Source organism: Ranitomeya variabilis, chromosome 8 (assembly GCF_051348905.1).
Source record: "Ranitomeya variabilis isolate aRanVar5 chromosome 8, aRanVar5.hap1, whole genome shotgun sequence".
Classification (NCBI taxonomy): Eukaryota; Metazoa; Chordata; class Amphibia; order Anura; family Dendrobatidae; genus Ranitomeya; species Ranitomeya variabilis.
In genome coordinates this window covers 218,423,335-218,450,415 of record NC_135239.1, presented here as the reverse complement: position 1 = coordinate 218,450,415, position 27,081 = coordinate 218,423,335, and the positions used below count along the sequence as shown (strand labels likewise).

At 56.0% G+C, this 27,081-nt stretch overlaps 1 protein-coding gene and 1 long non-coding RNA gene across 4 annotated transcripts; one reads left to right on the top strand and one right to left on the bottom strand.

Annotated features, from left to right (window-relative positions):
- Positions 1 to 1,173: 1,173 nt before the first annotated feature.
- IP6K1 (inositol hexakisphosphate kinase 1) lies at positions 1,174 to 9,095 on the bottom strand. 2 transcript variants are annotated; one of them, XM_077277184.1, is made up of 6 exons: positions 8,945 to 9,095; positions 3,523 to 3,857; positions 2,820 to 3,027; positions 2,335 to 2,516; positions 2,082 to 2,257; positions 1,174 to 1,941 (listed from the first exon to the last, which is right to left on the bottom strand). In XM_077277184.1, exons 2-6 carry the CDS (start codon positions 3,743 to 3,745, stop codon positions 1,525 to 1,527), a joined length of 1,206 nt encoding a protein of 401 aa, XP_077133299.1. In that variant the 5' UTR covers positions 3,746 to 3,857; positions 8,945 to 9,095; the 3' UTR covers positions 1,174 to 1,524. The 2 variants fall into 2 exon arrangements, with proteins under 2 accessions (XP_077133299.1, XP_077133300.1); XM_077277185.1 differs by having other exon boundaries at positions 2,722 to 3,027; positions 8,945 to 9,034.
- On the top strand, positions 8,997 to 26,675 carry LOC143787946 (uncharacterized). Of its 2 annotated transcripts, XR_013218512.1 has the most exons (4): positions 8,997 to 9,104; positions 24,761 to 24,817; positions 26,042 to 26,090; positions 26,379 to 26,675. It is a non-coding gene; the product is annotated as an uncharacterized LOC143787946 (long non-coding RNA). The 2 variants fall into 2 exon arrangements; XR_013218513.1 differs by lacking the exon at positions 26,042 to 26,090 and having other exon boundaries at positions 26,379 to 26,673.
- The last annotated feature ends 406 nt before the right edge of the window (positions 26,676 to 27,081 follow it).

Here is a 27,081-nt window from a genome sequence, read left to right as displayed (position 1 = left end):
GTTGACTCTATAAATTAGGCCTTTACACATAGAAAGCTGCTCACAGATTGAGGGGCAGCCACGCCGATGTGATCCATTCCATATTCATCCCCCCTCAGGGAGCAGAATGCTGGACTCAAAAGTTTAGATATTTCTGTAAGTTTTATCCTTCGATCACTGTTTATGCATATTTGTATGTCACTTTTTATTTCCATTTTTATATCCTTTTATTGTAAGCACTGTACCTTTTCTATTAAAGCATAAAACTTTAATTAAAGTCTGAACCTTGTGTGCTCTAAAGAATCCATAGCCTTAGAGTGTGTGAGCCGTATGATTGGCAGACAGTGGTAGTAATATTTCCGGGACTCATCGCCCGTGTGTTCGATGAGTGTAGCAGCGTGTATGAGCGGGTGTGTGGCCTGTCGGTGAGTGGTGGCAGCGTGTATGAGCGGGTGTGTGGCCTGGGTCGATGTGTGATTTATGCTCCCATTACAGCATAGGACAGAGGGTGAATGCTGGACTGAGAGTGGGGAGATAGATTAACCCTTGCAGGCACAACCCCAAGTCACGTGTGAGAAGCGGGTACAAGACTCATCCTGTATTATACCCCAGAGCTGCAGTCACTGTACATACATTACATTGCTGCCCCGTTCTCCAGTCACCTCCGGAGCTGCAGGCAATGCTGCCTGACGTATCTTTAGTGCAGTGCATTCTGGGAGAATGCACTTATTGAATTATGACTATCCCACAACCAATGTCCCAGCACTAGAGAAAAGCAGAAGTGCAGGTGCAGCTCTGAGTGTGACTGGAGTACAGGGAGCACAACAAAGCGACACTGGATGTGCTGCAGTATCTTCCTCCATCCACAAAACGGCGCCCCGCCGGCAGACTTCCACAGACGGCGCCCCGCCGGCAGACTTCCACAGACGGCGCCCCGCCGGCAGACTTCCACAGACGGCGCCCCGCCGGCAGACTTCCACAGACGGCGCCCCGCCGGCAGACTTCCACAGACGACGCCCCGCCTTTGACTTTCATTTACAGAAAACTTAAAATAAAGCTGAGACACAAATAACTAAAACCAAACTAAAGCGCCGAGGATCCGGTAAGAAGGCGCCGCTGCCCGCATGCTCCGCCACTTCCATCGCCCACAGACAAGGCTCCGGAGTGGCCGACGTCACTGCACACAGACACACGTGGGTGATAGAGCTCTAATATATAGATCTGATATATACGGATATAGAAATATATACATTTATGGGGAGTGGGGCCGCCGTCTGGCCGACAGGAAGTGTCGCCATTATGCCGTGAGGTCACTTCCGGTCTGCGGCAGCATCTCTGGGAGGACGGGGTGAGGCGTCCGTCTCCGGTGGTTCTCGCCATTGTAAAGCCCTGTCTGTGGCACGGCGTCCATCATACGCTCACCCCAGGATGATGATGCGAGGACGACGTGCGGCCGAGGACCCTCAGAGCGGCTATTGTGCGTTTCTCAGCCGTTCCCCGTCGGGCGGACATGACAGGGGGTACCAGGAGGATCTCCGGCCGCCGCTACTGGCCGTCGTCTCGGATGAGCTCCAGGACACTGGTCAGGCTGCGCAGACCCAGCACGTAGCCCTTGTCCGGCCCGTCGTGCACCGTCAGGTCGTCGCGGAAGCCTTTGTATGTGCTGTGGGCGAAGTCTATCATGCGGACGTCCACTTTGGGGCAGGTCTCCTGGGCCGGGGGACGGCCGGTCCCGTCGTAGATGATGAGCAGCGAGCTGGAGTAGAAGCGGTACGAGGCCTGGATTTCCAGCACGGAGATCAGACGCTTCAGTTTGCTCAGGATCGGCTCCACCAGGTCGGTGCGGAGATGGACGCCGTTGTGCAGGTACTGGTACAGGGCCTGGCGGAAGCCCTCGGTGCTCAGGCCGCGGCCGTAGTACTTGTTCAGGCAGAGGTAATGCCCCGTGTTCATCTGGAAGACCTGCAAGAGAGAGGGATTGTGGGTAACAAGGCGCCAGACAGGGGGCCGCAGCGCGACCAGCGGAGGGCGCTCCACGCAGAAATACAAGACCATGCACCGCCACAGTCAGGCCAGATATGAACTCTTCCTGGGAGCCGCACCTGCATGCCGCACACCCTCACACCCAGCGTGGCGGACGTGCTCTGCTCGCACTTCTTCATCTGCCGCGCCGCCTTCTCCTCGGACGCGTCGTCGCCGTGCTGCCGCGTTCCCATCTTCAGGTCCAGGACACACGGGAACTTGAAATGGTGGACGACGTTCTCCAGCAGCAGGAATTCTGGGACAGAGTTAAGCCTGACAACAGAGGAGGAAGACTCTGAGCGGACGCCCTCCCTACTGGCTGCACAAGGATACTGTACATCTTGCGCTCCTTGGACTCGGAGCGCATGCGGCTCAGCTGCTGCTTGTGGCACCGCAGGCTCCAGGGGTTGTAGCTGATCTGCTCCGCGCTCGCCCCGCTGTTCCCGTCCAGCATCTGGAAGGGGGCATCCAACTGCGCTAGGACCTCCAGCTTGGGGCTCTTCATCTCCGGGACGCTGCAGGAGAGGGAGGAGGTGAAAATCTGCACACAGCCAACAAGCCCCCGACGTAACCCTCGTGGGACCCCCAGGACGTCAATATGGACTAATGGCCCTAAATTATCCTGATAGCCAGAGTCACTGACAACACCTGTGTCCTAACAGAGCAGAGCTGCAGTGTAAAGCATGAGGGAGGGCACTGCCTGCGGTGAGGCTGACGTACGGTCTGGTGGGCGTCCCGCCCAGTCTTCTCAGCTTACAATCGGACAGGCCCCCAGTGCACGAACGTGTAGAGGGCCCCAGGTTGGGGCCGGATGTCACCTCTCCGAGTTCTCCCCGGTAAGCGGCGGCCGTTCATCCTTGTGGTCGGTGCTGCTGGTCCGGTGCAGACTGCGGCGGGAGTGCTTGCGTCTTGGATGGTCCCGGTCAGGAAACTCTTCTTGATCGGCCGCCTCACTCTCCACATATGGGTAAGCCACCAGGTTGATGTACCCGTCACTGTCACCCTCAAAGCAGACGGACACCAAACCTGGCGGGAGAGAGCGTCAGAGTCAGGAGCACCACAACATTGGGGGCCCCCGAAGCCCACCAGCCACAAAAGGTCCCCTTCCCACATGTGGGATTGTACAGCCCTCCCCGGACCACCCTGCTCCTCCCCCTGGACCACCCAGCCCCTCCCCTGGACCACCCAGCCCCTCCCCCTGGACCACCCTGCTCCTTCCCCTGGACCACCCTGCTCCTCCCCCTGGACCACCCATCCCCCTCCCCCTGGAACACCCAGCTCCTCCCCTGGACCACCCAGCCCCTACCCCTGGACCACCCTGCCCCTCCCCCTGAACCACCCAGGCCCTGGACCGCCCTGCTCCTCCCCCTGGACCACCCAGCCCCTGGACCACCCTACCCACAGCATATCACTCATTAGCACAAGCCTCCCCGTCACACACGACTGCACATTGGAGGAGAAGTTGTCGATTATCTTTTCTGTTCTGCTGTGTAATGGGGGGCTTCAGGCATCAGGTCTCACCTTTATATTCCGGGGTAAACTCTTTCATCTCGGGGGGAAGGGACTCATAGAATCGCTGCTCGCGGGAGATGAGGGGCTTGCAGACGGTGTGGTCGTCGTAGCGCATCATACTGCTGTGGCCCCCCACCTGATGGATGAACGGCTCCAGCAGGACCCCCCGGCCCCTGTCGCACACTGCGCTCTGGACGAACTTCCCCACTTCCATGGTTTGACAAACACACATTGCGTTGGACGCCCGATGCTCAGCCGGGGCATGGGGAGTGGCGCAGGGGCCGGGCAGCGATACGGGGGGCCGGAGGGCAGCAGCTCCTTCACTGGGAAATCGCTCCTCAGATCTGAGGAAGAAAAGAAAAACACATAAAGGAGACTGCGAGCGGCGGCCATCCATGCTGGGGCGGCGGAGGGCGAGCGGCGGCCATCCATGCTGGGGCGGCGGAGGGCGAGCGGCGGCCATCCATGCTGGGGCGGCGGAGGGCGAGCGGCGGCCATCCATGCTGGGGCGGCGGAGGGCGAGCGGCGGCCATCCATGCTGGGGGGGCGGCGGAGGGCGAGCGGCGGCCATCTATGCTGGGGCAGCGGAGGGCGAGCGGCAGCCATCCATGCTGGGGCGGCGAAGGGCGAGCGGTGGCCATCTATGCTGGGGCAGCGGAGGGCGAGCGGCAGCCATCCATGCTGGGGCGGCGAAGGGCGAGCGGTGGCCATCTATGCTGGGGCGGCGGAGGGCGAGCGGCGGCCATCCATGCTGGGGCGGCGGAGGGCGAGCGGCGGCCATCCATGCTGGGGCGGCGGAGGGCGAGCGGCGGCCATCCATGCTGGGGCGGCGGAGGGCGAGCGGCGGCCATCCATGCTGGGGGGGCGGCGGACGGCGAGCGGCGGCCATCTATGCTGGGGCAGCGGAGGGCGAGCGGCAGCCATCCATGCTGGGGCGGCGGAGGGCGAGCGGCGGCCATCCATGCTGGGGCGGCGGAGGGCGAGCGGCGGCCATCCATGCTGGGGCGGCGGAGGGCGAGCGGCGGCTATCCATGCTGGGGGGGCGGCGGAGGGCGAGCGGCGGCCATCTATGCTGGGGCAGCGGAGGGCGAGCGGCGGCCATCCATGCTGGGGCGGCGAAGGGCGAGCGGTGGCCATCTATGCTGGGGCGGCGGAGGGCGAGAGCTGTGACCAGCGGTGGAGGGCGAACATATGGACCGCGGGACGGATCAAACGGAACCGAGACCTCCAGGGGATCAGGTGACCTCAGCGACAAGCGGATCATGTGACCAGAGCCCCGTGTGCAGGAAGGGGGAGGCTGTGACGTAGGGACCCTGATATTCTGCTCACCAAGCGCAGCGTCGAGGTATTCAGGGTCTGTGGAAATCAGCGGTGACCCAAAAACTGGCCACAGACAGCGGGCACAAGGATGGGCACAGTGACAGTGGGACCCCCCCAACTGCACGTCCCCCCCCTCAGTGACAGAGCCAGACCCCCCCCAACTGCACGTCCCCCCCCAGTGACAGAGCCAGACCCCCCCAACTGCACGTCCCCCCCAGTGACAGAGCCAGACTCCCCCAACTGCACGTCCCCCATAGTGACAGAGCCAGACCCCTCCACAATGGCAGAACCGGACCCTCTGACCACACCCCCCCTCCACAGTGACAGACCCACTACCACTCAGCTTTCCCAGGAACAGATGATTCTCTCCAGGAACAGACGCCGCGCTGCACTCAGCATCATGGGAAGTAATGATCCCAAAGGGTTAACAGCGCTGGGTGACGATGGAAAAAGGAACTCGAGGAGGAAAGTCTCTGAATAATTAAGAGTCTGGAGAAAAGTTACAGGACGCAGCGAGCCCCCAAGAGAAGCGGCCGAGCCCCCAAGAGCAGAGGACACGGTGCACAGATCTCCACCTCCTGCAGGTGTTTTGCGCTGATGAGGGGGGTGCGAGGCGCCTGCTGCAGTACGAGACCCCGTTGCCGGAGTTAGGCCTGGATTTCAGGAGTGGGGTCACTGTGGCCCCTCACACCCAGATCTGCCCAGGTTGTTGGACCCGGGTGAAAAAGGTGAACCCCAGAAGTCGCCCCATTGTTGCCCCTCACGTTCCACAAACATTTTGTCACATTTCAAATGTTTTTACACTTTTCAGTTACATAAAAACTTCGGTGGTGGCCCCTCCGCTGGCGGTGGTGTATCGGTGGTGGACCCTCCGGTGGTGGCGGGTGTATCGGTGGTGGCGGTGTATTGGTGGTGGCCCCTCCGGTGGTGGCGGGTGTATCGGTGGTGGTGGACCCTCCGGTGGTGGCGGGTGTATCGGTCGTGGCGGGTGTATCGGTGGTGGCGGTGTATTGGTGGTGGCCCCTCCGGTGGTGGCGGGTGTATCGGTGGTCGTGGCCCCTCCGGTGGTGGCTGGTGTATCGGTTGGTGGCGGCCCCTCCGGTGGTGGCGGGTGTATCGGTGGTGGCGGGTGTATCGGTGGTGGTGGCCCCTCTGGTGGTGGCGGGTGTATCGGTGGTGGCCCCTCCGGTGGTGGCGGGTGTATCGGTAGTGGCCCCTCCGGTGGTGGCGGGTGTATCGGTGGTGGCGGGTGTATCGGTGGTGGTGGCCCCTCCTGTGGTGGCGGGTGTATCGGTGGTGGTGGCCCCTCCGGTGGTGGCGGGTGTATCGGTGGTCGTGGCCCCTCCGGTGGTGGCTGGTGTATCGGTTGGTGGCGGCACCTCCGGTGGTGGCGGGTGTATCGGTGGTGGCGGGTGTATCGGTGGTGGTGGCCCCTCTGGTGGTGGCCCCTCCAGTGGTGGCGGGTGTATCGGTGGTGGCCCCTCCGGTGGTGGCGGGTGTATCGGTGGTGGTGGCCCCTCCGGTGGTGGCGGGTGTATCGGTGGTGGTGGCCCCTCCGGTGGTGGCGGGTGTATCGGTGGTGGCCCCTCCGGTGGTGGCGGGTGTATCGGTGGTGGCGGGTGTATCGGTGGTGGTGGCGGGTGTATCGGTGGTGGTGGCCCCTCCGGTGGTGGCGGGTGTATTGGTGGTGGTGGCGGGTGTATCGGTGGTGGCGGGTGTATCGGTGGTGGTGGCCCCTCCGGTGGTGGCGGGTGTATTGGTGGTGGTGGCGGGTGTATCGGTGGTGGCGGGTGTATCGGTGGTGGTGGCCCCTCCGGTGGTGGCGGGTGTATTGGTGGTGGTGGCGAGTGTATCGGTGGTGGCGGGTGTATCGGTGGTGGTGGCCCCTCCAGTGGTGGCGGGTGTATCGGTGGTGGCCCCTCCGGTGGTGGCGGGTATATCGGTGGTGGCGGGTGTATCGGTGGTGGCGGGTGTATCGGTGGTGGTGGCCCCTCCGGTGGTGGCGGGTGTATTGGTGGTGGCGGGTGTATCGGTGGTGGCGGGTGTATCGGTGGTGGTGGCCCCTCCGGTGGTGGCGGGTGTATTGGTGGTGGTGGCGGGTGTATCGGTGGTGGTGGCGGGTGTATCGGTGGTGGCGGCGGGTGTATCGGTGGTGGCGGCCCCTCCGGTGGTGGCGGGTGTATCGGTGGTGGCCCCTCCGGTGGTGGCGGGTGTATCGGTGGTGGCGGGTGTATCGGTGGTGGCGGGTGTATCGGTGGTGGCGGGTGTATCGGTGGTGGTGGCCCCTCCGGTGGTGGCGGGTGTATTGGTGGTGGTGGCGGGTGTATCGGTGGTGGTGGCCCCTCCGGTGGTGGCGGGTGTATTGGTGGTGGTGGCGGGTGTATCGGTGGTGGCGGGTGTATCGGTGGTGGTGGCCCCTCCGGTGGTGGCGGGTGTATTGGTGGTGGTGGCGGGTGTATCGGTGGTGGTGGCGGGTGTATCGGTGGTGGCGGGTGTATCGGTGGTGGTGGCCCCTCCGGTGGTGGCGGGTGTATTGGTGGTGGTGGCGGGTGTATCGGTGGTGGCGGGTGTATTGGTGGTGGTGGCGGGTGTATCGGTGGTGGCGGGTGTATCGGTGGTGGTGGCCCCTCTGGTGGTGGCGGGTGTATCGGTGGTGGCCCCTCCGGTGGTGGCGGGTGTATCGGTGGTGGCGGGTGTATCAGTGGTGGCCCCTCCGGTGGTGGCGGGTGTATTGGTGGTGGCCCCTCCGGTGGTGGCGGGTGAATTGGTGGTGGCCCCTCCGGTGGTGGCGGGTGTATCGGTGGTGGCCCCTCCGGTGGTGGCGGGTGTATCGGTGGTGGCGGGTGTATCGGTGGTGGTGGCCCCTCTGGTGGTGGCGGGTGTATCGGTGGTGGCCCCTCCGGTGGTGGCGGGTGTATCGGTGGTGGTGGCCCCTCCGGTGGTGGTGGCCCCTCCGGTGGTGGCGGGTGTATCGGTGGTGGCGGGTGTATCGGTGGTGGCGGGTGTATCGGTGGTGGTGGCCCCTCCGGTGGTGGCGGGTGTATCGGTGGTGGTGGCCCCTCCGGTGGTGGCGGGTGTATCGGTGGTGGTGGCCCCTCCGGTGGTGGCGGGTGTATCGGTGGTGGTGGCCCCTCCGCGGGTGGCGGGTGTATCGGTGGTGGCGGGTGTATTGGTGGTGGCCCCTCCGATGGTGGCGGGTGTATCGGTGGTGGCCCCTCCTGTGGTGGCGGGTGTATTGGTGGTGGCGGGTGTATCGGTGGTGGCGGGTGTATCGGTGGTGGTGGCCCCTCCGGTGGTGGCGGGTGTATCGGTGGTGGCGGGTGTATCGGTGGTGGCCCCTCCGGTGGTGGCGGGTGTATTGGTGGTGGCGGGTGTATCGGTGGTGGCGGGTGTATTGGTGGTGGCGGGTGTATCGGTGGTGGCGGGTGTATCGGTGGTGGCGGGTGTATCGGTGGTGGTGGCCCCTCCGGTGGTGGCGGGTGTATCGGTGGTGGCGGGTGTATTGGTGGTGGCGGGTGTATCGGTGGTGGCGGGTGTATCGGTGGTGGTGGCCCCTCCGGTGGTGGCGGGTGTATCGGTGGTGGCGGGTGTATCGGTGGTGGCCCCTCCGGTGGTGGCGGGTGTATTGGTGGTGGCCCCTCCGGTGGTGGCGGGTGAATTGGTGGTGGCCCCTCCGGTGGTGGCGGGTGTATCGGTGGTGGCCCCTCCGGTGGTGGCGGGTGTATCGGTGGTGGCGGGTGTATCGGTGGTGGCGGGTGTATCGGTGGTGGCGGGTGTATCGGTGGTGGTGGCGGGTGTATCAGCTGCTCTCTGAGGGTCGCATGACTCCTCCCACCCTGGTGATGTCATCACACACGTGGCTCCATTCACTCAGATCGCTCCACACATCACTGGATCCCGAGAACAAGAGCACCAATCACAGCAGACACCGTGCAGCCCCGCCCACACACATGTAGCTCCGCCCACTCCACGCCGCCTCCTCACTGGCGCCTCCCATGACCCCGCCCTGCCTTCCTGCCTGGTGCTGACGCCCCCTGTGGTAGTATCGTCCCCGTCATCTCCTCATGTCCCCCGGATCCCGCCGCTCCGCGCCTCCCGGCACTCCCCTCACCTGTCACCGCCTCCGGTCGGGGGGCGGCTGCCCGCGGGTGTCTTCTCGCAGACCCGGCTCCTCTCACCCGCTCCGGACCTGTTCAAATCAACAACAAGATGGCGACCAGCCGGGAAAGAGGCGGCTCAGCCACTCGTTGTCATGGCGACACGATTCGCAGGTTACGCCCTTGTTAGTATGGCCACCAATCAGAGGAATGTATGAAACCTGCGACAGCGGTCAGCCCGGCTACTATTGGCCGGAGAATGTGTCATTCACAGGCTCGCTGTCACTCGCTGACAGATCTAGGCTCACGGTCACGTGATGAAAGTTGTGGCCTCCGATTGGCTGCAGTGGAAGCCTGTGGGACGTTGCGCGTTCTCCCCCTGCTGGTGAATGTGAGGCACAGTCCGGCCCGAGTGCTCGCCGCCTCTGGGTGAACGACTTGAGCTCCCCCTTGTGGCCGCAGCCGGGACGTCTTCCTCACCCTTTGGCGCCATTGTGCTCGCCGCCTGCGGCCGCCGGGGCTTTTCTTCCTTTCTGTGTCATGTCCGGGGTTTGTTGCTGCCTTTCATCAGCTCCTCCTAGTCTTTGTGGCGGTTGCACGCTCGGGTCTCTTTATTTTCGCCTTTCCATTGCTGAGACGTTAGCGGTCCATGTATTTGCAGCCAAGTGGGCGTTCCCAGAGATCTCCCGAGTCATGTGACCTGGGCCGTGTAGTTCCTGCTGCCCCCATTGGTGGCGCTATCGGCAGTGACTTCGGCCTCATTCATTCTCTATGGGACTGGCGGCTCTGGCGTGCGGCTCTGGTGGTCGTGTGCGGCTCTGGTGTGCGGCTCTGGCGGTCGTGTGCGGCTCTGGCGGCTCTGGTGTGCGGCTCTGGCGGTCGTGTGCGGCTCTGGCGGTCGTGTGCGGCTCTGGCGGACGTGTGCGGCTCTGGTGGTCGTGTGCGGCTCTGGTGTGCGGCTCTGGCGGTCGTGTGCGGCTCTGGCGGCTCTGGTGTGCGGCTCTGGCGGTCGTGTGCGGCTCTGGCGGTCGTGTGCGGCTCTGGCGGCCCTGTGCGGCTCTGGCGGTAGTGTGCGGCTCTGGCGGCCCTGTGCGGCTCTGGCGGACGTGTGCGGCTCTGGCGGCCCTGTGCGGCTCTGGCGGACGTGTGCGGCTCTGGCGGACGTGTGCGGCTCTGGTGTGCGCCTCTGGTGTGCGCCTCTGGCGGTCGTGTGCGGCCCTGTGCGGCTCTGGCGGCCCTGTGCGGCTCTGGCGGGCGGCTCTGGCGGCATCGTGTGGCTCTGGCAGCCCTGTGCGGCTATGGCGGCTCTGGTGGACATGTGCGGCTCTGGCGGGCGGCATTGTGCGGCTCTGGCGGCATTGTGCGGCTCTGGCGGCATTGTGTGGCTCTCGCGGCCGTGTGCGGCTCTGGCGGCCGTGTGCGGCTCTGGCAGCCGTGTGCGGCTCTGGCGGCCGTGTGCGGCTCTGGCGGCTCTGGTGTGCGGCTCTGGCGGTCGTGTGCGGCTCTGGTGTGCGGCTCTGGCGGACGTGTGCGGCTCTGGTGGTCGTGTGCGGCTCTGGTGTGCGGCTCTGGCGGTCGTGTGCGGCTCTGGTGTGCGGCTCTGGCGGTCGTGTGCGGCTCTGGCGGTCGTGTGCGGCTCTGGCGGTCGTGTGCGGCTCTGGTGTGCGGCTCTGGCGGTCGTGTGCGGCTCTGGCGGTCGTGTGCGGCTCTGGCGGCCCTGTGCGGCTCTGGCGGTAGTGTGCGGCTCTGGCGGCCCTGTGCGGCTCTGGCGGACGTGTGCGGCTCTGGCGGCCCTGTGCGGCTCTGGCGGACGTGTGCGGCTCTGGCGGACGTGTGCGGCTCTGGTGTGCGCCTCTGGTGTGCGCCTCTGGCGGTCGTGTGCGGCCCTGTGCGGCTCTGGCGGCCCTGTGCGGCTCTGGCGGGCGGCTCTGGCGGCATCGTGTGGCTCTGGCAGCCCTGTGCGGCTATGGCGGCTCTGGTGGACATGTGCGGCTCTGGCGGGCGGCATTGTGCGGCTCTGGCGGCATTGTGCGGCTCTGGCGGCATTGTGTGGCTCTCGCGGCCGTGTGCGGCTCTGGCGGCCGTGTGCGGCTCTGGCAGCCGTGTGCGGCTCTGGCGGCCGTGTGTGGCTCTGGCGGCCGTGTGTGGCTCTGGCGGCCGTGTGCGGCTCTGGCGGTCGTGTGCGGCTCTGGCGGTCGTGTGCGGCTCTGGCGGCCCTGTGCGGCTCTGGCGGACGTGTGCGGCTCTGGCGGCCCTGTGCGGCTCTGGCGGACGTGTGCGGCTCTGGCGGACGTGTGCGGCTCTGGTGTGCGCCTCTGGTGTGCGCCTCTGGCGGTCGTGTGCGGCCCTGTGCGGCTCTGGCGGCCCTGTGCGGCTCTGGCGGGCGGCTCTGGCGGCATCGTGTGGCTCTGGCAGCCCTGTGCGGCTATGGCGGCTCTGGTGGACATGTGCGGCTCTGGCGGGCGGCATTGTGCGGCTCTGGCGGCATTGTGCGGCTCTGGCGGCATTGTGTGGCTCTCGCGGCCGTGTGCGGCTCTGGCGGCCGTGTGCGGCTCTGGCAGCCGTGTGCGGCTCTGGCGGCCGTGTGTGGCTCTGGCGGCCGTGTGCGGCTCTGGCGGACGTGTGTGGCTCTGGCGTGCGGCTCTGGCGGCCATGTGCGGCTCTGGTGTGCGGCTCTGGCGGTAGTGTGCGGCTCTGGTGTGCGGCTCTGGCGGTCGTGTGCAGCTCTGGCGGCCCTGTGCGGCTCTGGTGTGCGGCTCTGGCGGACGTGTGCGGCTCTGGTGGACATGTGCGGCTCTGGCGGGCGGCCGTGTGCGGCTCTGGCGGCATTGTGTGGCTCTGGCGGCCCTGTGCGGCTCTGGTGGACGTGTGCGGCTCTGGTGGACGTGTGCGGCTCTGGCGGGCGGCCGTGTGTGGCTCTGGCGGCATTGTGCGGCTCTGGCGGCCGTGTGCGGCTCTGGCGGCCCTGTGTGGCTCTGGCGGCCCTGTGCGGCTCTGGTGGACATGTGCGGCTCTGGCGGGCGGCCGTGTGCGGCTCTGGCGTCCGTGTGCGGCTCTGGTGGACGTGTGCGGCTCTGGCGGGCGGCCGTGTGCGGCTCTGGCGGGCGGCCGTGTGCGGCTCTGGCGGGCGGCCGTGTGCGGCTCTGGCGGGCGGCCGTGTGCGGCTCTGGCGGGCGGCCGTGTGCGGCTCTGGTGGCCCTGTGCGGCTCTGGCGGCCCTGTGCGGCTCTGGTGGACATGTGCGGCTCTGGCGGGCGGCCGTGTGCGGCTCTGGCGTCCGTGTGCGGCTCTGGTGGACGTGTGCGGCTCTGGCGGGCGGCCGTGTGCGGCTCTGGCGGGCGGCCGTGTGCGGCTCTGGTGGCCCTGTGCGGCTCTGGCGGTGTAAGTCTACGTTCACATTTGCGGTCTGCGCCGCAGCGTCGGGCGCCGCAGCGTCGCCGCATGCGTCATGCGCCCCTATATTTTTTTGCGCCGCATGCGTCCCTGCAGCGCCCGCGTCCGGGCGCAGAGGACGCAGCAAGTTGCATTTTTGCTGCGTCCAAAATCAATCAAAAAAAGGACGCATGCGGCGCAAAACGCAGCGTTGTGCATGCGTTTTGCTGCGTTTTTGTTTGCGTTGTGAAATGTGAACGTAGCCTTACAGTCATCCAGTAAATGCGGTACTTAGGCTACGCAGGTTCAGCGACGCATGCGTCATGTGCCCCTATATTTAACATGGGGGCGCAGGGACATGCGTTGTCTTCTGTTTTGTGACGTCATTTTTGACGCAAGCGTCAGGGCGCAGAGGACGCTGCATGATGCAGGTTTTCTGCGCCAAAAATGGACGCAGGCGTCACAAAACAATGCGTTTTGCATGCGTTGTGCGTTGCGTGGCCGATGCTGCGCCCAACAACGCAAATGTGAACGTAGCCTTACAGCAATGGAAAAAAAACGCTGCTAGCAGTGTCTCCCCACAAGTGCAAGACTGCAAGTAGCCATCACTGCCGTCCCTGCACTGTGCGAGCTCACCACATCCACAGCCGTCTCTGCAGACCTCCATCTTCTGCAGAAAATCTCCACATGACGCCTTAGGCCGGCCTCACACTGGGCGTAAGACAATACGCCACGTATTATACGTCCGTACTACGGCCGTAATACGGAGAAATGTTCCCAAAATAGTGATCCGTAGTCAGGGTGTTTCAGCGTATTTTGCGCATGGCATCCTCCGTATGTAATCCGTATGGCATCCGTACTGCGAGATTTTCGCGCAGGCTTGCAAAACCGACATCTAATGGATTTATGTGCTCAAATGTTCGGGAAAACATATATACAGTATATATATATATATATGTCATTGATACACATATATATATATTCTGTATTTAGATTTCATTCAGCGCGATATGTGTTAAAAGTCGGTAATTCAATTGCCGGCTTTTCATTTCTCCTGCACAAACCCGACAGGATATGAGACATGATTACATACAGTAAACCATCTCATATCCCCCTTTTTTTTGCATATTCCACACTACTAATGTTAGTAGTGTGTATGTGCAAAATTTCAGCGCTGTAGCTGCTGAAATAAAGGGTTAAATGGCGGAAAAAATTGGCGTGGGCTCCCGCGCAATTTTCTCCGCCAGAATGGTAAAGCCAGTGACTGAGGGCAGATATTAATAGCCAGGAGAGGGTCCATGGTTATTGTCCCCCCCCCCGTGGCTACAAACATCTGCCCCCAGCCACCCCAGAAAAGGCACATCTGGAAGATGCGCCTATTCTGGCACTTGGCCACTCTCTTCCCACTCCCTGTAGCGGTGGGATATGGGGTAATGAAGGGTTAATGCCACCTTGCTATTGGAAGGTGACATAAAGCCAGATTAATAATGGAGAGGCGTCAATTATGACACCTATCCATTATTAATCCAATTGTAGGAAAGGGTTAAAAAACACACACACACATGATTACAAAGTATTTTAATGAAATAAACACAGCGGTTGTTGTAATAATTTATTGTTCTCTCAATCCATCAGGAACACCCTCGCTTGGAAAAATAATAAACGCACAAGATACATACCTTCTGGTGAACCGTCCCGTCCCACGAAGTAATCCATCTGAAGGGGTTAACTAATATTACAGGCACGAGCCCTGCTAAATGCAGCTGTGCTCCGTGCCTGTAATTCCCCAGCGAATGAATGAAATGTAGGTCATTGACCTACATTTCCTTCAGTCGCGGTGAGGCGCCCTCTGCTGGATGTTCTCATGAACTGCAGCCTGGGAACTTTTTCCCACGCTCCAGGTCATATGAGGACATCCACCAGGGGGCGCATCACCGCGACTGAAGGAAATGTAGGTCAATGACCTACATTTCATTCATTCGCTGGGGAATTACAAGCACGGAGCACCGCTGCATTTAGCAGGGCTCCTGCCTGTAATATTAGTTAACCCCTTCAGATGGATTACTTCGTGGGACGAGACGGTTCACCAGAAGGTATGTATCTTGTGCGTTTATTATTTTTCCAAGCGAGGGTGTTCCTGATGGATTGAGAGAACAATAAATTATTACAACAACCGCTGTGTTTATTTCATTAAAATACTTTTAAATCATGTGTGTGTGTTTTTTAACCCTTTCAAACAATTGGATTAATAATGGATAGGTGTCATAATTGACGCCTCTCCATTATTAATCTGGCTTAATGTCACCTTCCAATAGCAAGGTGGCATTAACCCTTCATTACCCCATATCCCACCGCTACAGGGAGTGGGAAGAGAGTGGCCAAGTGCCAGAATAGGCGCATCTTCCAGATGTGCCTTTTCTGGGGTGGCTGGGGGCAGATGTTTGTAGCCGGGGGGGGCCAATAACCATGGACCCTCTCCTGGCTATTAATATCTGCCCTCAGTCACTGGCTTTACCATTCTGGCGGAGAAAATTGCGCGGGAGCCCACGCCAATTTTTTCCGCCATTTAACCCTTTATTTCAGCAGCTACAGTGCTGAAATTTTGCACATACACACTACTAACATTAGTAGTGTGGAATATGCAAAAAAAAGGGGATATGAGATGGTTTACTGTATGTAAAAACCATGTCTCATATCATGTCGGGTTTGTGCAGGAGAAATGAAAAGCCGGCAATTGAATTACCGACTTTTCACTAACACCGCTGCGTATTTCTCGCAAGTCACACTGCTGGTCAGTGTGGAATCCGTATTTTTCTCGCCCCCATAGACTTTCATTGGCGATTTTTTTTGCGCAATACGGTGACAAACGCAGCATGCTGCGATTTTGTACGGCCGTAGAAAGCCGTATAATACTGAACCGTAATATACGGCTGATAGGAGCAGCCCCATTGAGAATAATTGTGCCGTTTATTTTGCGAGTTTTACGGACGTAGTTTATGCGCTCATACATCCGTAAAACTCGCTAGTGTGACGCCGGCCTTAGAGATACAAGTGTCATTATAAGGCTCCTGAATAAGACATTGCCCCTCACTATATTGTCTGCACAAACTATGACCCCCACACTGTCCCTCTTATGGTACATGCTCTTCACACTGACCTCTCCTTTCCATACCGGCCCCCTCTTCACACTGACCTCTCCTTTCCATACCGGCCCCCTCTTCACACTGACCTCCCCTTTCCATACCGGCCCCCTCTTCACACTGACCTCCCCTTTCCATACCGGCCCCCTCTTCCCACTGACCTCCCCTTTCCATACCGGCCCCCTCTTCACACTGACCTCCCCTTTCCATACCGGCCCCCTCTTCACACTGACCTCCCCTTTCCATACCGGCCCCCTCTTCACACTGACCTCTCCTTTCCATACCGGCCCCCTCTTCACACTGACCTCTCCTTTCCATACCGGCCCCCTCTTCACACTGACCTCTCCTTTTCATACCGGCCCCCTCTTCACACTGACCTCTCCTTTCCATACCGGCCCCCTCTTCACACTGACCTCTCCTTTCCATACCGGCCCCCTCTTCACACTGACCTCCCCTTTCCATACCGGACCCCTCTTCACACTGACCTCTCCTTTCCATACCGGCCCCCTCTTCACACTGACCTCTCCTTTCCATACCGGCCCCCTCTTCACACTGACCTCTCCTTTCCATACCGGCCCCCTCTTCACACTGACCTCCCCTTTTCATACCGGCCTCCTCTTCACACTGACCTCTCCTTTCCATACCGGCCCCCTCTTCACACTGACCTCTCCTTTCCATACCGGACCCCTCTTCACACTGACCTCTCCTTTCCATACCGGACCCCTCTTCACACTGACCTCTCCTTTCCATACCGGACCCCTCTTCACACTGACCTCTCCTTTCCATACCGGACCCCTCTTCACACTGTCCTCTCACACTGTGTCCACCCTATAGGGCCCAGTGTTTATACTGTACTCTCATCACACTCCCCTCCTTGGTATACTGTCCCCTCCTGGCTGTGCCCTTACACTGTCCCCCCCATGCTACGCCCCCACTACTCAGTTTCTATTCTGTGCCCACTCACTTTCTCCCCCATACTGTCTCCTCACACTATTCCCCTCCCTCCTCATACTGTCTCCTCTCACATCCCTCCTGTTCACCATACTGTCTCCTCATATATTTACCCCCTCACTTTCTACACTGCCTGCTCACCTGACTCCCCATACTGTGTCTGCACACATCCCATCACCCTCACTCCCCATACTCTATCCACATACATTTTTCACATCGCTACTCATACTGTGCCCGCATACATTCCCCCGTCGCTCCCCATACTGTCTGCACCAATCCCCCAAATACTGTTTCCTCATACATGCCCCTATCCCCCCATACTGTTTCCCCATCTCCCCCTTTGCTCTTCATTTTGTGTCCTCAAATCTCCCCCACACATTAAGCCCCCAATCCCCACTCCAATTGTCGAACCCCTCCCCCCTCCCCCCCCCCGCTGTGCACTTAACCCCTTACTGACCTCGACCAGGATAGTACATCCGAGGTCAGAAGCCCCGCTTTGATGCAGGCTCCGCGGTGAGCCCGCATCAAAGTCGGGACATGTCAGCTGTTTTGAACAGCTGACATGTGCCCGCAATAGGCGCGGGCAGAATCGCGATCTGCCTGCGCCTATTAACTAGTTAAATGCCGCTGTCAAACGCAGACAGCGGCATTTAACTACCGCTTCCGGCCTGGCGGCCGGAAATGATCGCATCGCCGACCCCCGTCACATGATCGGAGGTCGGCGATGCTTCTCCATTGTAACCATAGAGGTCCTTGAGACCTCTATGGTTACTGATCCCCGGCAGCTGTGAGCGCCACCCTGTGGTCGGCGCTCACAGCACACCTGAATTTCTGCTGCATAGCAGCGAACATCAGATCGCTGCTATGTAGCAGAGCCGATCGTGCTGTGCCTGCTTCTCCTATGGAGGCTATTGAAGCATGGCAAAAGTTAAAAAAAATGTGAAAAAAATAAAAAATATATAAAAGTTTAAATCACCCCCCTTTCACCCCAATCAAAATAAAGCAATAAAAAAAAAAAATCAAACCTACACATATTTGGTATCGCCGCGTTCAGAATCGCAGCGCGAGTGATTGACATCAGCAGCATGATGACATGATCTGATCACGCTGCTCACGTCACTCTGACCCGGCAGTCAGAGCCTCAATTGTACTCACTTCTGTATAGTGCGAGTACAATCGATCCCTGGGCAGGGGCGGACACTGACAGTTTGGGGCCCCTGTGCAAGAAATGTGTCTGGGCCCCCTCCTTTTATGGCGACAAAGCTATCTATATATATAATTGTCTAAGGGTTTTTCCGTCTGTCTGTCTGTCCTGGAAATCCCGTGTCTCTGATTGGTCGAGGCCGCCAGGCCTTGACCAATCAGCGACGGGCACAGTATCGACGTAGATGTCATAATGGTTGCCAAGGCGACGATGATGTCATAAAGGTATACTACGGGGACATGCATATTCTAGAATACCCGATGTGTTAGAATCGGGCCACAATCTAGTATATATATATATATATATATATATATATATATATATATATATATATATATATATATATATATATATATATACATACATATAGCCACACACACATACATGTGTATATGTTACATATCGTATATACTCGAGTATAAGCCGGGTGTCACAATAATGTGAATATGCCATGTTTAAGTATCTACCTAACTTTACAAGACACACGCTGCGGGCTATTCCGACCCCTCTCTTCTTTCTCTGCCTGCGGCTTGTGTGTGTGTGAATCCTAAACCCCTCCTTTCCCCCCTCGCACAAGAATTTTTATGGTCCTTCTACTGCAGCAGACAACACACCCATCTAGTATTAGCTAAAACTGGTATAAGGCCCTTCCACACGGCAGGGATTTCTTTGTTCTATTATAGTGATATATTGGGCCACCGATTTGGGCTAGAAATATAAGGAGTACATATTACGAATGTCCATCTGTAGATCTGTCAATCACTGTAAGCGCTAGCAGCTAAACGCAACGAGTGCAAAGTGTGGATTTCTCCTTAAGCGGATCATGTAAGTACGCCGTGCTTACCCTTAAAAGAATCGCCCTGACGTGGTGCACCTCGGGAACCTGGTGTAATCCGTATATGAGGTTCCTACAGTGAGATATGCGTAAAAAATAGTTTTCAGATTGTAAGTAAAGGGGAGGTTTCAGCCCCTAAGTGATGTCACCACAGACTTAAAAAAAACAAACCTTGCTCAGGTGCCGCCCCTCGAATCTTGGTGTCCTAGGCACATGCCCTCACGTACCTAGTTGCAAATACGGCCCTGCATGTGACCTTGGAGAGAAGCAGCTCACAGGCTCAGGTTGCAGACGTGTTTTGGGCTGTTGCCCCTCATCAGTGTAAAGGTGTAAAGGATGAGAGCTGATTTGTCTGTGTGAGCGACTGAGGGGGACGAGTCTTCCTGTGGAGAGTTACATGCCAGCTCTGGCATGCCAAGGTGAGGAGGCTTATAGCCATGCATGCTCCTCTGGGAAATGTAATCTGCACATTGCCTCCTCACCTTGGCATGCCAGAGCCGGAATGTCGCTCTCCACAGGGAGAATGGTTACCCCTTACTCTAGGATCCCAGGGACACCACACACTTTCCTGGGGCTCTACAGTATCGGGCCCCCTACACTGGGGTGTGAGATCTGGTGGTAGCAAGCTGGGTGAGCAGCAGGGGTTGAGGTGCCCACCTTAAGTGTCCTAGTGAGTCTCGGATGGCAGCTGTCACGATCCATGTTTGGAGCTGGGGCAGATCTGGTTTCCCTCTAATTTAAACCTTTTTTCCTTTCTGGTCATCGGGGGTTAATGCAGTGTTATAACTGGTGTTATTGCATTGCTGCTGGGTCACCTGGTGCATCAGCTGACTGTAGGTTATACAGGTCCTTCTGGAGACCGACCTCGCAGTAGCAGCTCCCTGGTGTCAGACAAGTCTGGTGTTTGGAGCTCTGTTGCTGTACTTTCCGTGTTGTGGAGTCAGCAGCGGCGTGCACAAGCTAAGTTCTGAGTTTTGTTACTTTGTAGTTTGTGCATTCACCTTTTGGTATTGTGTTCCCCTCACTCTCATATTGTTTATTGGCTTTGTGGTGCTGTTTACACTGTTCACCCCCTGGGGTGGGGGTTGGGGGTTTAGTTCAGGGTTTAACAGGAGACGGGGACAGGTCGGTGACTGGGGCCTCCCTACCTTCAAGGGTACCCCCAAGTTAAGGAAAGACAGGGCTCCCCCTAGCCTGAGGGGCAGTTCAGGGGCCCAGATTCCTCATCTCCTGTCTTCCTATTTCTGCCCCGTGACAGCAGCATAAGGCTACTTTCACACTAGCGTCGGGCCGAGGTTCCCGACGCTAGCGTCTCCGCCGCACAACGGGGGCAGCGGATGCATTTTTCCAGCGCATCCGCTGCCCCATTGTGAGGTGCGGGGAAGTGCGGGGAGGTGGGGGCAGAGTTCCGGCCGCGCATGCGCGGTCGGAAAAAGCGGACCGTCGTGAGCAAAAAACGTTACATGTAGCGTTTTTTGCTCCCGACGGTCCGCCACTGCACGACGCATCCGTCGCACGACGGGTGCGACGTGTAGCAATCCGTCACAATGCGTCCCTTAATGTTAGTCAATGGTGAAAAAACGCATCCTACAAACACTTTTGCAGGATGCGTTTTTTCGGCAAAACGACGCATTGTGACGGAATGCAGTTAACGTTAGTGTGAAAGTAGCCTAAGACTGACGTATAACTGCTGCATCCATGCGGGTTGTGTCAGGGAAGGAGCTGGAGGGCAGGGCCTGAGGGGGCGCTGGTGCCATCCAGTGCAGCCATGATGTTCATTGGGGGCATGGCTGACACTTATGGGGGCACACTATGCAAATAAATTGTGGGGTGATAACAAAGGATACAAGCCAGGCTTAGGAGTAGGAGGTTCAATGGTTCCTATGCAGTGGCGGATTATAATGAGGTCAATCTGGGCGGTAGCCCAGGGCCCAGTGGTGTGGGGGGGCCCTCGGCTACCGATCAGACTGACCGCCACCATCAGGGCATTACTGCCCTGACTGGCGTATGGGCCTGGTGGGCAGAGGGGGCGTCTCATCTGCTCACCGGGCCCCTACCGGCGCTGCGGCAGTTTCACGTTATTGACATGCAGGCGCGCGCCCGCATGTCAATAGTCAACAGCTGCCAGCCAATTGGAGGCTGGCAGCTGACGTCAGCCGCAGCACGCACGTCGCCGGCGAGTGCGCGCTGTTGGAGGGAGCTTCGCCGCTGGAGCGCAGGTCAGGTGAGGAGAACGCGGTGGTTTATTTTATTGTGAATGGCAATCTGGGGGACCCGGGGAAGAGATGCTGGACACACTGGGGGCAGAGATGCTGGACACACTGGGAGCAGAGATGCTGGACACACTGGGGGCAGAGATGCTGGACACACTGGGAGCAGAGATGCTAGACACACTGGGAGCAGAGATGCTGGACACACTGGGAGCAGAGATGCTGGACACACTGGGAGCAGAGATGCTGGACACACTGGGAGCAGAGATGCTGGACACACTGGGAGCAGAGATGCTGGACACACTGGGAGCAGAGATGCTGGACACACTGGGAGCAGAGATGCTGGACACACTGGGGGCAGAGATGCTGGACACACTGGGAGCAGAGATGCTGGACACACTGGGAGCAGAGATGCTGGACACACTGGGAGCAGAGATGCTAGACACACTGGGAGCAGAGATGCTGGACACACTGGGGGCAGAGATGCTGGACACACTGGGGGCAGAGATGCTGGACACACTGGGGGCAGAGATGCTGGACACACTGGGGGCAGAGATGCTGGACACACTGGGGGCAGAGATGCTGGACACACTGGGGGCAGAGATGCTGGACACACTGGGGGCAGAGATGCTGGACACACTGGGGGCAGAGATGCTGGACACACTGGGGGCAGAGATGCTGGACACACTGGGGGCAGAGATGCTGGACACACTGGGAGCAGAGATGCTGGACACACTGGGGGCAGAGATGCTGGACACACTGGGAGCAGAGATGCTGGACACACTGGGGGCAGAGATGCTGGACACACTGGGAGCAGAGATGCTGGACACACTGGGGACAGAGATGCTGGACACACTGGGGACAGAGATGCTGGACACACTGGGGACAGAGATGCTGGACACACTGGGGACAGAGATGCTGGACACACCGGGGGCAGAGATGCTGGACACAATGGGGACAGAGATGCTGGACACACTGGGGACAGAGATACTAGAGACAGATCGTGCAGGATCATGGGGCAGGATGGAGACAGATGGGGCAGGATGGGGAGATCATATGGGGCAGGATGGATACTCATGAGTGCAGGATGCGAGAACATATGGCTGGAGCCAGGAATGAGACACACGGGGCCAGGGTGGGGGATATTATTAACATAGGGGCTATTTAAGGGAAATTATTACTGCAGTCATGTATTTATTTTATTTTTTGAGGACACTGTTTTAAATGGGGGGGCGGTCTTGTTACTGTGCAGAGTGACACTATGTCGCCTTTTTTTCTTCATGTGGTGTAATGTAGAAGTTGGGAAAAATTAAGTAATGTGTTCTGCAAGCGGAGCTCGAGATAACTGTGTTATTTCCTGTAGAGACGAGTCCTGGCTGGATGAAGTGATGGCGGTCTGTGCTGGATGAAAGATGAAGGACTTCACCTAGAGACGTCACTGGTGAGTCAGTGTTACCTATACACTGACACTATACACTGTATACTATATACAGAGCTCCTGTGTACAATGTCACCAGTGATCACTGTATTACCTGTACACTATATACAGAGCTCCTGTGTACAATGTCACCAGTGATCTCTGTATTACCTCTACATAGACACTGCATACTAAGTACAGATCTCCTGTGAATACTGGCACTTATGGTGATAGTATTGTGTTGTTGTTGTTGTTTTTTTTCTTCCTAACTGAAGGGTAAATTGACTAGTTCAATGGATGCTTGACAGGTTATAGTTTCACACAGCAACTATTTTCCTGGAATAATCTGGTTCAGGTACACGATGACCCCGTCACATGACCGGGGGTCCCACAGTGTCTGAACAGCCCGGGGCCCTGGCTACCCTTAATCCACCCCTGTTCCTATGTGCCAACAGGGGGCACCACATGCAGGGCAGGTCTGCACCCAAACTAAATTCTGGCTCCTACATACACATGTCCATCCTCCAGGGACAATGTAAGGAGGTGGAGACAAACTGGGAGCAGCAGGGCGATCAGCGCCATCTTTGTTTCATACTTTCATACAAAAAATTATCATCACGTTTTTCTTCCTTCACCTCTAGTTACACATTTAGGCTGTGTGCACAATTTCAGGATTTGTCGTGTTTTTTCACTATAAAAACGCGATAAAATCACAAAAAACGCTCACATTAAGCTTCCTATTATTAGAATGCAATACGCAATTTTTGTGCACACGCAAGTTCATTCCTTGTGTCGAATCTCGGGGATTCCGCACACCTAGGAGTGCATTGATCTGCTTACTTTCTGCATGCGGCTATGCCACCATGCGGGAAGTAAGAGGATCATGTGCGGTTGGTACCCAGGGTGGAGGAGAGGAGACTCTACTCCACGCCCTGGGCACCATATAATTGTAAAAAAAAAAAAATTAAAATAATAAATCGTGATATTCTCACCTTCCGGCGTCCCCCGCAGCCTTCCCGCTCCTCGCGATGCTCCCGTTCCCAATAATGCCTTGCAGCAATGACCTGTGATGACATGCGGTCTGGCGAGGCATTATTAGGACCGGAGCATGGTGAGCAGCGGGAAGGCTGCGGGGGACGCCGGAAGGTGAGAATATCATGATTTTTTTTATTATTACTTTTAACATTCTATCTTTTTATTATTGATGCTGCATAGGCAGCATCAACAGTAAAAAGTTAGTCACACTTGTCAAACACTCTGACAAGTGAGACCAACCTGTCAATCAGTTTTCCAAGCGATGCTGCAGATCGCTTGTAAATCGCTAGTGTTTAGCGGGAATACGCATGCCAATTCCGCATGCGTTTTTCCCGTGGCAGGGAGTTCCGGACGTGTGCACGTAGCCTTCGAGGTTTTCCCACCGTATGTCAGCCTGATCTAACAAGCCAGCATCCTTTACACATCCTCTGTTCCATCAGTGCACTTCTAGAAACCCTCATTAAGCCTTCTACCCGGTGGACAACCAGGCACTGAACAAAACCTAGGCACTTTTTGCACAACTTTCTTTTCTTTCTGTTTGAGCAATTTTTACCAGCACCTGTGCCGTGCTCCATCTCCCCTTACAGATCCCCCATCTTCTGTTTCCTTACATACAGGACTAGAAAGGCAAACCAGTGGGCCGCCTACCACCCGCTATGGCTTCCTTCAGTCACTCCATGCCCGACTTACCTATAAACCCATCGGCCCCTACGTCTCGGAGCTTCTTTAGCAATACAAGAGGCTGCTGCTTCCAATCCCCAACATCGGGTGCAATCACCTAATCGTTACAATCCAACCTCCCGTACAGACGACCATTGAAACGCCAAATCCACACTCTCCATACGACTTACAACCCAGGAACTCCACACCGTGCACAAGGTCTCACCAGGGTCCTTTGTCTAACAGTAATGGACCCACTTACTATGAACAGATCGAGTGATCTACCAACACTGGATCCACATGTTAGGGCATGTTAGGTTAGGCTATGGGCTGAACTAGATGGACTTACAGTCTTCCTTCACCCTTAATAACTATGTTACTATGTAACACACCTACCCAAACACTCTGGAACCAAGAGAGAAAGACAGTTACTGTAAGAATAAAACTTCTCACCTTGCTGTAACTTTTCCTGAGTTGTCTGTCCACGCCCAGCAAATCCAGTGAGTTTCTACATCCACACACGGGCAAGAGATTCAAAATCAATGGCTTTTACACTTGTGAAACCAACTTCGTGGTGTACCTAATTAAATGCCCGTGTGGCCTCCTCTATGTAGGCGAGACCACACAACATGTGAAGGGCAGAATTTCAAGCCATAAATCCACAATCAGGTTGAAAAAAACTTGGCTTCCACTCCCCCACCACTTTACCTTGGCCAACCATTCCGTTTCTCAACTCCGTTATCAGGTCATAGAAAGGGTAGAAAAACCCAGACGTGGGGGTGACCATGTTAAACTTCTGAAGGAAAGGGAATCTTATTGGATTTATACGCTACAGACTTTGGCTCCCAAGGGCCTCAACAGAGAATTAGATTTGACCTTTTAGTTGAGTAGATTGTTATATATGCAATTTTTAACTGTATCATTTTCAGGTTTTCCAGGTTCTCCGATCAGGATCACCCTTCTAACCTATGTCACCCTTTTGTCTCCATCCTTCCTCCTTCCACCAGACCTCATGAATAAGCACCCTATGAATAATTTTTTGATCTTGCTCCTCTCCAATCTGGGTAAGTTTCTTTGAACTGCATCCCTGTTGGCAATATCCAATTTTTATTTTTATTTTATTTTATTTTATCTTTATTTTTATGTTTATTTTTATTATTTTTTATTTTTTTTATTTTTTTATTTTTTGTATATTTTTTATTTTTATTTTATTTTTTATCTTTTATTTCTATTTTTTTTCATTTTTTTGTTCTTTTATTTGCATCTTATTTTTCATTTATTATTGTGTATTATTATTTTATTGTATTTTTATTTTTATTATTTTTTATTTTTATTTTATTTTTATTTTTTATTTTTTGTTTTATTTTGATTCTTATTATTTTTTTTTTTCATTATTTTTTTCATTATTTTCTTCATTGCGTTTTCCATTTCTTCCAGCAGGTTCTTCAGTTTTGTATTATTATTTTTATTTATTTACTGTATATTTATATTTTCATTTTTTACATCCATTCTATTTTTCTTTTATTTTTTTCATTATTATTATATTTTTTTCCATCATTCAATATATTTTTCCATCATTCAATGTTTTTTTTCTAGTGCTCGGTCATGGGTATTTATTTTTCAGTTGACATTTTCTTTTCCTTTTTATATTTATATTTATTTTTATTTTATTTTTAATTTTATTTTTACTTTGACTCATACATTCACAATTTGCTCCATGTTGAGTGCTCTCCAGCCTGTATAGCACCTTGCAGCTCCACCCTTTACTGTTGAGCCCAGATACCATATACATACACCTAGGTCCCTGTTTTCTCCCCTTCTTTCTCTTATTTTCTCTGTCAATATTTGCTCCCTTTTTTTTCTTTCTTTCTTTGGTGGCGCACGCACTCCTCATTAGCTCCCCACGCAAGCGCTGTCACACATACTCCCTGAACACACTACGCATGCGCCGAATCTCTGCACGGCTGGCGCAGACTCAGATCAGTCCTACAGTTCCCACAGGCACAGCGCAGACTCACTGAGGACACAGTGCGCCCCAAGCCTCCCTCCCATCCCCTGCTGCTGCGCACTGTACTGCGCACTGTACTGCGCAGACCCGGACAATACCGTGCTGGCGTCCTGCATATAAACCGGATGTCCTGCACACTAGCTCCCACATCACCCACCAGGCGGACACGCTTCTACAGATCTCCACCAGAGCTGGTAAATACAATAGCCCGTGTACGTTCTCTTTCCATTGCTATGCACGTCTTTCTTTTTGATACCTTATACTTACTCTTCTGCTTTAGCCCTATGGGAATTGGCTCTCTCTTCTCTCCTTTACCTCTTTGACAGAAGGTCAGTATGTTACAGCAATGACTTGATCGCTGCACCTGGTTATCCTGGTTCAATGTGTATGCATACACTCTCAATGATGGTTATTCCTCAATAGTCTTGCTCCTGCCTGCAATTATGGTTCTCACAGCTTACCTGTATTTATCTATACCGTATCATTAATGTGACAGCTGTGAAGTAGTACCACTGTAAATTTTGGACCGGGAGTTATTGTTGTTGTTTCTTCAATTTTGGTAATGTATGATATGTATATATGTACAGCACATTTACATGTTTACGTTTGTTTTACAGTGAGGTTTTGACGAAGACCTATGTTGGTCGAAACGTTAACCTGACTTGAATGGCCCGCCACCTATATTTTTCCAATTAAGCACCTGGTGACGTTTTTGTATATATGAATAAAGAAACTACACAGTTTGCAAAACGTTCAACCATTTGAGTGCGGCTGATTTTCCTTCTACTTGGACTGTTAGTTCATGCCTGCACCAACTTAGTAACAGAGTGCACATCTTTTTTTCTGCACGCCCAGCAATATGTTTGGATCAAGCAGTCCTTTGAACTAGCGGGTCCCTGTTCGTTGCACCAGGTTTTGTCGCACCACATAACGTGGGACTTTCGGAGACGTTGTGTCTCATCCAAATGAAATTATAAAATTCAGATACGTGCGCGGAAGAGCCAATCTAATACATTAAGAATCAAAGCAGATCTCTGTTTATTACCTCATAACATCATCTTATATAGGTTATGTCACGGGTTTACTGCGACACAGAGGAGCCAGAAGACCGCAGCGTCTGATTTCTCCTACTCCTGCACTGATTAGATGCATGTCTCCTTCATATTAAACTGCGCAGGTTTCTTTTAGCAGTGCAGGGGGTAATCTGCTGTTGAGAGCTCCTGGAAGCTTTCCTGCATTAAGGCTCTCAGCTGTGCACTGTTAGCCACTCCCATCTCCTATATAATCCGGTCCCTGGCTAGCACTCATTGTCAGAGTTAG